The 9,565-nt window shown below is 45.9% G+C and overlaps 1 protein-coding gene across 1 annotated transcript in view; it reads left to right on the top strand.

The window, feature by feature from the left end:
* Positions 1 to 9,565, top strand: part of ACSL6 (acyl-CoA synthetase long-chain family member 6) — a 29,254-nt gene that overhangs the window by 11,831 nt on the left and 7,858 nt on the right. The window contains exons 8-14 of the mRNA XM_017834615.1: positions 3,107 to 3,248; positions 4,332 to 4,466; positions 6,428 to 6,523; positions 7,312 to 7,384; positions 7,783 to 7,871; positions 8,427 to 8,543; positions 8,800 to 8,943. Coding sequence (XP_017690104.1) covers positions 3,107 to 3,248; positions 4,332 to 4,466; positions 6,428 to 6,523; positions 7,312 to 7,384; positions 7,783 to 7,871; positions 8,427 to 8,543; positions 8,800 to 8,943 — 796 coding nt within the window. The remainder of the gene's footprint in view (positions 1 to 3,106; positions 3,249 to 4,331; positions 4,467 to 6,427; positions 6,524 to 7,311; positions 7,385 to 7,782; positions 7,872 to 8,426; positions 8,544 to 8,799; positions 8,944 to 9,565) is intronic.

The raw sequence follows: 9,565 nt of genomic DNA, 5'->3' as shown, positions 1-9,565 counted from the left end.
GGGCTCCTGCAGGTTGGCACAGGGATCCTGGGGGCTCCTGCAGGTTGGCACAGGGATCCTGGGGGCTCCTGCAGGTTGGCACAGGGATCCTGGGGGCTCCTGCAGGTTTACTCCAGGATCCTGCTGTTGTGCACCCAGCTGAGAGCACAGATGGGGGGCTCAGCATCTCCTGAGAGAGAGCAGTGAACACAGCCTGGGTTCTCTGCCAGGGTGAGCCTCCATTCCCAGATTCCCATCTGCCTTTGCTGTGGAGACCTCTCCATGCCCTGTGTGTGCATCTCTCTGCTCCTCCTGCTAACCCAGCTCCATGGCGCTGTGGCTTTAACGCTTCCCTGTGTCCGCCGCTCCCTCCTCTCTTGACAATCTTTACCCTTTTGCTCCTCTGGTGCCATTTTTCTCTTTATTGTTTTATGACTTTCTTGTTGTCTTCCTGTCAGTGTTTCTTTCCTTTCTGTCTCCCATGCCCTCCACCTGCAGAAAGTGATCTTTCCGAGACAGGACGATGTGCTCATCTCCTTCCTGCCTCTGGCTCACATGTTTGAAAGAGTTATACAGGTAAGAAACCTGCCTGAACTGACGAGGCCTCGTGGGGCTCCTTGTGTTTTCTTCCAGAGTCAGTGGTCTCCTACTTGTGAGGATGTACACATTTCCTATTTGCCTTTAGCACACATGTTTGAGAGAATGGTACAGGTAAGGTCCTGGTGTCAGTGGAAATCGTCTTTTTTCCACACCAAAAAAGAAAAAAATTAAATGAATAAAATACTAAATAACCAGTCATATCTTGTAGAACTAAAAAAGCTTGTACTCCAGAAGTGCCACATGCATAACACCAGGGCCCAGCTGCAGTCTCAGTGCCATGGCTGTGAGTCCAGAGCTATTCCAGGAGAGTTTCCCAAGTTTTCCAGCTTACACTTGGCTCAGAGATAGGAAAACAGCCCTTCAGCAACAAGCTACCTGCTTGTTCAACTCAGAGCTACTGCTGCCTGTGCAGTTTGGGGGGCAGCTTTTCTAAGCACTCCAGGATGACCTTTCATGGGGGTCAAGATAATTTCATGCCATTTTCTACATCAGCTAAAATCGTTTTATTGCATAAATAACCAGATCTGCAAAAAAACCCACCCCAGTTTGGCTACACTGCAGAAGAGGAAACTGAGGTCATGGTGTGAGACACGTGATGCTCCTGGCAGGGCAGGGTGCTGTGGGCACCACTGGAGCCAGTGTCCCCTGGGAAGGGTGGCAGATCCAAGCACAGGCTCTTGCCAGCCAGCAGAACTGACTCCAGTCTCTTTCTGAAAAAAAAAAAAAAAAAAAGATAATTTGTGCTGCAATTGGTGTGTTGGGCAAGTCAGGTTAGGCAACCACATCAGGTCTGCTGGCCTGAGAAGCTGCAAGCTCAGAACTGATCCAGTATGTGAAGAGTGGATCTGGATCCAGTTGCAGCTCTGTACTTTCTCAGGGAGGACTGTTTCAGGCTGAAGGCATATTTTTTCAGTCAGACAAGCGTCTGAATATAAACCTCCCACTTCTTGGTAACATCTGTGCCAGAAATAATATATTTCTGCCCTGTTAAAAACCTCACAAATTGGAAGTGAAAGCCCATGAAAGATTTGGAGAATTACAGCACAGCCTTTCTCCACTTGCAAGGCAAGTTGGTCAGTGTGCCAGCACTGTTTGGGCAAATGGCTTTGCCAGCAAACAAGAATGTAATTATTCAAAAGTCATCTGATGGGGGGTGGGAAGAAATTAAAAACATTTGAAATGCCCTCGTTTCACAGGATGTTGCTGTACTGAAAGGGACAGCCTCCAAAGGATATTGAGGTTTATCCTCCCTGCTGAAAATGCTCATTAATACAAAGATTTTTTTCAAAAGGGCTAAAAAGTAATTTTCAAAAACATTCTGAACAGCAAGCACTGTGTCAGCATCCCTAGTTTTAGCCACCATTATTAGTTCCTGGAATTTACAATTAAAGTTATACAGATACATTCTTTAAAGATAAAAACTTCTAGTTGTTATTTTTAATTCCCACTGAGCACACTGACATTTTTTTTTAAATCCATGTGCAGTGTAAAGCACAGATTCAGCAGTGTGATGTTTATTAAACCCACATCACATGTATAAAATTCCTGTGGTTTCAGCTGATGGAGACAGTCTAACTGCCTGACAGAGCAGTGAGAGTGCTCAGGTTAATATCACAGGGTTTTAGGAGCAGCACAAAAATACTTGGGTGTCTCTTAAGGAATTTTCAACTGGTTTAATTGTTTGGGGGAGACAAGCCCCCCAAAGGGAGCTGAAGTTCTCAGTCTGCTCAGGAAGGCTGAGCTCAGCTCTGGCATCGTGGGTGCTTGCTAAGGATGCCTTCTCCTTGCACTCTAAAAGCAGGGTAGTGGTGCCAGTCTCCAAATGTTCTTTGGTGATAAAATGCCAGTTTTAACGAGTCCATGAGTGGTCCTCTGCAGGATTACTGGTTACCAGTTACCCCCCTGCCCCATCCCGCACATCCAGCTCCATTCTGGTCCAGTTAAAGCACCCTGCTTCCTTTCCAAGTACAAAACTTCTGGATTTGTAGCTGCTGTACAAGTCAAGCACCTTTTGTCAAGTGGGCTTCTCTTTCTGGGTACAGGATCAGGCACTGTATTGCTAACGTAGTCTGTACTGTTGTATTTAAACAAAACTAAAGTATTAACCTCTAAAAATCGGCTGCTCAGTGTTTGACGATGTTTCTTAGTGTACATTTCTGTATTGACAATTGGTCCTCGTGCTGTGAGCTGCTGTGGGAGGGCTGGGGGACTTCTGATCTAGAATCTGACCACAACCGGGACTTCTCCATCCCTGTATGCATGGGATGAAGGGAAAGCTTTGATTCCTTGCTCTTCCAGAACAAGTGGCAAATTTGGTGGATGCCGAATTGCCAGTACTGAAAAGTGCCCGGAACCGTCCAAATATTTCTGTTCAGTGCAAAAGTCATTGTTACTTCTCCGTGTATTTCTAAAGCCCCGTTTTTGCTGTACTGGAGAGCAGAATTTCAAGAAGGGAGGGATGTGCTTGGGAGGGATGCTGTGCTGTGGGAAGTGAAAGCAGGGAGGCTCCATGTGTCCCTTTTCCTCCCCCTCAGTCTGTAGTGTACTGCCACGGAGGGCGGATCGGGTTCTTCCAGGGGGACATCCGTCTCCTGTCCGACGACATGAAGGCCCTGCGTCCCACCATCTTCCCCGTCGTGCCGCGCCTGCTCAACAGGATGTACGACAAGGTGAGTCTGTTGGGTGGGCTCTCCTTGGAGGAATGAAGTTTAATGTCCCTTCAGTACAGTACTTATGTGGAAGAATTCCCTCAGTCATGGAGTTTTCCCAAGCAGATTTCACTATTTCTGCCTTCCTGCAAACACATTCTCACGCTGTGTAAACGACACAGCTCCTCCACTCTCTGAGTCTGAATTATGATGATTTACACAGGCTCCAGACACAGCTGTGTGAATATGAAATCCCTCTCTTTTAGCCTCTTACCCTGTTCTCACTGAGCTTACCAGTGACATTTCTAGACACAAGGGATTTGTTCATCACAGAAACATCAGTCAAACCTGGCTGCACAAGGACTTCTTGTGCCCTTCAACCAGTTTTGCAATTTGAATTTCTCTTTCTGGTGGCAGCAGAAAATCAGTAACTTCAAAAAGCCTATGAGGATTTAGGCAGTGTAAATATGAGGGTGGCTTTTGGATTTAGAAATCCTTAAAACTGAGGTAAAGGTATTGCAAGGTATTTAAGACAGGCACGTCTGGTCATCATGCTAAATCTGTTTGACGAGCTGGGAATATTTATTCCTCAGAAGACTTATCCTCTAAAGATGAGCTTAAGCACAAGCTACCGATTTAATTTTTCCCCAAGGTCAGGACTGTTGGGTCAGGGGGTCTGGTGCCTCATTAGAGGGATGGGCACTGAGGATTTCTTGTTTTTTGAGGTGTAGTTTGTGCTGGTGCCTGATTAAGTGCAGCCCCATCACAGCACCAGGCAGCACTGAGACCTGCTCCAGTGTTCACGTTGCTCATTCCCTGTTGTTTAAATTGCATGACTTCACTGAATCCTATCATGGAAATCATATAGAAATAGCAGCCCTATCAGTCTAGTCAAAACCTGCACCACCATCCTGCCTTTTTTCCCCAAAGGAAGAGCACAAAGAACAGGGAATGTAGTGGATCACGCTGCTCCTTCTCCCCCCACTAATAGAGCCCCGGGGTAGCCTTGTTCAGCTGTGCTGCAAATGCAGCTGTACCCCTGGCTGGGTGGCTGCAATGGGCAGAACAGGTGCTGATGGGCTCTCTCACCCCACGCTCCTGCAGATCTTCAGCCAGGCTGACACGTCCCTCAAGCGCTGGATCCTGGAATTTGCTGCCAGACGGAAAAAGGCGGAAGTTCGAAACGGCATCATCAGGAATGACAGTTTGTGGGATAAACTTTTCTTTAATAAAATACAGGTAAGTGATTAAAGAAGTGAGTCTGAAGTCAAAGAACTGTTGTTTCTTCTAGCAGTGACTGGTTTTCTGCCAGGGAACATTAAGATATTAGGAAAAATTTCCTCACAGGAAGGGTTTTCAAGCATTGAACGCTGCCCAGGGCAGTGGTGGAGTCACCATCCCTGAAAGTGTTCAGAAAATGTGTGGATGTGGCACTTGAGGACATGGTTTAGTAGTGATGGTGCTGGGTTGACAGTTGGACTTAATGATCTCAGAGGTCTTTTCCAACCTTAGCAATTCTATGATTCTGTGGTTCCCTGAAGTCAGTGTGGTCCATGTGCCTGGTGATGAACTTTGGGCAATTGCTACTCACCAGCAAAGAGCAGACTGGAAAATTGAACAGAAGAAGGAAACAGAACACAGTTTGTTGTTCCATGAAGTTTCCCCACTGTTTTTATTTATGTTTTCGTTTTTAAACACCATGCACAATGTCAATATTTCAGTTCTCTTAGGGATAGCTTTCCAGAGGGGAATGGAGAAACACAAGGCAGACCAGGATGGCTTTTGCCACATCCCTCTTCAGCAGCACCAGGAAATCACTTATTTATGAAATAGTGCCAAAAATCTTTTGCAGCTCTCAGATCCAAGCTGTGCCCCTGCTCAGGCTCCACGGAGGGATGTGATGTTGTGTGGAGGCACTTCCCTCTGCCAGGTGAAGTTGCCCAGAAGAAGGATCACAGCTTCTGACACCAGGGCACCTTTGTTGCTCAGGTGCTCTGCCTTGGGGGCACAGGACACCCACCCCAGGCTCTGCCCATGCCTATGGTGAATGGTTTCTCCCCTGCCCAGTGACAGGCAGGGAGAGGATTGTGTCAAATCTATTCCAGGAATGAAATTCAGGAAGGTCATGAAGATCAAAGAGATGTTGCTCCAAAGTTTCCTGTGAATTCTCTACAGATAGGATTAGATTTAGGGTTGGGTTTCAGTTGGGCATGTTCAAATCTGGGATTTTTTCCTAGGAAAACAAGAATAAGGGTGTAAAGCAAAATACACACAAAAGTCATAGTTTAGCAAGAGAGGAAAGAAATCAGAATGCCCTGCTGTGTGCCACACGTCTCAGTTAAAAAAAAAATATTAAATTGCCTTTAAACCAGGTCTTTTGGGCTCTGTACTACTCCAGGAGGCTCTGATTACTTCATTTTTTAATTGGATAACTTATATGGAGACACTCCACTTTATTTTTAACTAAAGAAACTGCCTGTACTTGTGGTCTGTGGATTAGTTGTCCTCAGTGTGCAAAGATAGCAGAGTTCACCCAGCCAGGAGCAAGCCAGGCTGCATATTGATGCAGGGGCTGGCGAGACGGGCAGGCTCAGTCAGCAGTTGTTTGCTTTTGTGCTGGGTTTTCTTTTTCACTTTTAGAATAAGGAAAAGGAAATGAAGGGGGAGGAGAAAGAAGTAAAATGGGACACAGGAATTGATGTAATACCCTCCAGAAATATTTGAAGGTCATCTGCCTTAAAAAAGGGACAGCATTATTTGAGAGGCAATTCATTAAAACCAGTGAGGTGTAAATAAGCAAAGAAAACTGGATGGGGGAAGAGTCTGCTTTTTCCCAGCAGTTCCCAGAGCCAGGTCTGCAGCCTGCCCAGGCACAGCAGCCACAGAAGCTGAGGCTGTGCAGCTTGTCCTGCCAGGGATGTGGGGACTCCTTCCTCTGCACACTGAATGGGGGTTTATCCCTGAGGAAAGCTTCAGAGCCAGTCTCTGTTTCCACATCACAGAATCACAGAATCACAGAATGGTTTGGTTGGAAGAGACCTCGAAGATCATCTCGTTCCACCCCCTGCCATGGGCAGGGAACCTTCCACATCTGTCCTAGAGAGGGCACTTTGTGCAAGCTCTGTGTAAGCAATGCTCACCTTGCTGCTGGTTTTGCCATCTGTAGGAGCTTCTGATGCTTTTCTTTTGCTCCCAAACAGGCGAGTCTGGGTGGCTGTGTCCGCATGATAGTGACAGGAGCTGCCCCTGCCTCTCCCACTGTCCTGGGCTTCCTCCGCGCCGCCCTCGGATGCCAGGTGGGCTCGTGGGGCTCCTTGGGGCTGTTCATCCACTGCTAGTGAGAAAACACAGGATTTGAGAGAGGAGAGGGGTTAGACCCCCAGAACTGCATTTAGGGCAGCGGTGCCAGGATGGATCCAACAGCTGCAGCAGGGCTGGGGCGGCCACAGAGCCCTTGGGGGGGCTGCGGTGGGAGCAGCAGGGAAGAGCTGCCTTCACTGTGGGCATCTCCCAGAGAAACCCCAGAGGCTCATCCCACCTGCCTCTGAGTGCTGAACTGAGTGTGTGCAATTAAATGTGTCTGTGCTGGGAGCATCATTACACAAGTTTTATTCTCTATATAAATGGAGAGAGATAATCTTCAGGCATCAGCCTAACCCACTTAAGGTGTCCACTGCATTATTTCTCTGTGATTAGGAAGCCCAGGGCAACTAAAAGGTCTCATTCAAGAGCCTAAAGTTAGGCAGGAAAAAAAATATTTTCAAAATGTCCCACAAAAATACCTTTTTTCCCCGCTAATAAATTCCTCTCATAGAGCAGCACATTTCTTGACTCAAAGGCTGAGTGTTTACCTTGTCTTCTCAGTATTTTCAGCTCTACAGAGCCATGGTCATTTCCAGTCCTGGAAATGAAATGTTGTACCCAGTAGGAGCCAGGGACAGTGTCCCTGTGGGAATTGTGCACCCGTGCATTGCAGCTGCAGGATCAACTCCCAGGGCTGTGCCACAGAAGGCAGTGCTTGGGAGTTCAGCCCGTAATTGAGAAGTTTTCTGTGCTCTTTTAAAGATACCCATCTCTTTGTCAGGTTTATGAAGGCTATGGCCAAACAGAGTGCACAGCTGGATGCACCTTTACAACTCCAGGTGACTGGACATCAGGTAATGATTTTCTTCCACCATTCGCAGAAATAAAAGAAATGCACATTTCTTTAGAAAATGCTGGACATCAAGGCCAGGTTGGATGGGGCTTGGAGAGACCTGGGCTAGGGGAAGGTGTTCCTGCCCATTACAGGGGGGCTGGAACAAGATGAGTTTTAAGATCCTTTCCAGCCCAAACCATTCTGTGGTGTTTGAAAATAGGTTCTACATCCGAAGAGGAGGTTTGGGTATTTAGTCTTAATAGTGCAAAACCTTAATTGAGGAAATTATTTCTGTGCACAGACACAGCTCCTGCAAGAACACCCAGTATATCTACAACTATCCAACTGACTAATAATAAAATGCTAATTATTGTTTATAGGAGAGATGACAAATGACTTGATAACTTTGATTTCCAGGTCATGTAGGAGCCCCTTTGCCCTGTAACTTAATCAGATTGAAGGATGTGGAAGAACTGAATTATTTTGCTTCCAAAGGAGAAGGAGAGGTAGCAAATCACATTTTTATATCAAATTTTTATTAGTTAACACTGTATGAAGTAGTTATGTAGTTATAGAAGCATTTGACCTTTGTAAGGTGCATGGTTGCTGATGTGTTACATATTGCAATCAGGAAAGGAAAAAGGCAATTTAGCAACAGAGCAGCAAAGCATTAATTAAGAAGGAGCTGTGGCAGTACTTCCAGCCTGATTCCTTGAACAGTTAAGACTGAATTAATTAGTTCAGCTAAATAGAGCTGAATTGCTATGGTTTCTACATTGCTGTTATTTCTATACTGCACAAAAATTCAACTTATTGAAATAACCTTGTTATTTTTAACTGCAAATTGAATGCAAATCAACTTCAAGCAAATCAGTTTTGTAAACTCTAGTTCATATTTCCATTAGCTTGGAAAAAAATGCATAGGTATTTTTATAACCCAACCTATTTTAATTTCATGGAGCACAGCGATTAAAATATTTCAATTCTTGAGGGTTACTGCTTAATTTGTATTTATAGCAGAGTAAGAAATTAATTTATCATCACCCCTGGCTCTTTTTCAGATCTGTGTGAAAGGACCCAATGTGTTCAAAGGTTACTTGAAAGATGAAGAGAAGACAACGGAGGCGCTGGACCAGGAGGGCTGGCTGCACACGGGAGACATTGGGAAATGGTTACCTGTGCGTACTGGTCACACACTGAGTTCTCATGGCCACTGTATTATCCCATGTAAATTTTCAAGGACTGAACTTAAATTTCCAAGCAGATTTATCTTTGCAGAGGATTAAGTTTATATTTGGCCGGGTAAGCTCGATGTGTCAGTGGAGTGTTTGAAAGCGCAACAGGCAGTGGAAAGCTCTGTTAAAGCCAGGCTGCTTGCTGGGTCTCGATGGTTAAATAACTTCTCTGGGAATTCTCATTTCTTTCTCCTGACAGAACGGGACTCTTAAAATTATTGACCGGAAAAAGCATATATTTAAACTTGCTCAGGGAGAATATATTGCACCGGAGAAGATAGAGAATATCTACATCCGCAGCGACCCTGTTGCCCAGATCTATGTCCATGGAGACAGCCTACAGGTAAGAAACAAGTTTTCAGAAGATCTTACTTTTCTCTTTGTAGACAGAAGTCGGGGAGCTGGGCATGAACAAGGGGAAAGTGTGAGTGGATCACACCACAGTGTCTCCATCCTGCTCTGGAGCTGGCTGCCAGCCAGGCAGGAGCTGTGCTGCTGGTGTGACCCTGAGCAGCTTGGAGCAGGCTGTGGCCAAAGATCAAGCCTGTAAATTGGCTTTGGTGGCATCCTTTGGGTCTCTAATGCTGTCCTTTGCCACTGTGCCTGCAGCAAGCCGGGCCAAGGCAAAGCCACTGCTGCCTTCCCACCACTGCCTGCTCCTTCTGACCAACCCTGTCCCATTTGTTTGCACATTTATACACACATGGACAGCTTCCGAAACCATGCAATTCATCCTCTGCATTCACTGCCCACAAACATGAGCTTTCCCTTGGCATCAGAGTTTGCCTGGGACTTGCAGGGCTGTGAACTGCAGGTATAAAAAATGACAGGGGCTATGTTCTGCTCTGGTATTAATGTGCAAGCACAACACAAACCCAACTGAGGGTGTTAAAATTGTTGCCAAATGCAGGAACAGTGATAGAGAACACTTTTTTCTGAGAAAAAGGCACAGATATCAAAATATG

This window comes from Lepidothrix coronata, unplaced genomic scaffold (assembly GCF_001604755.1).
Source record: "Lepidothrix coronata isolate B3197 unplaced genomic scaffold, Lepidothrix_coronata-1.0 Scaffold236, whole genome shotgun sequence".
Taxonomy (NCBI): Eukaryota; Metazoa; Chordata; class Aves; order Passeriformes; family Pipridae; genus Lepidothrix; species Lepidothrix coronata.
The sequence above is the reverse complement of the archived record's forward strand: the minus strand, read 5'-3'. Positions and strand labels throughout refer to the sequence as shown.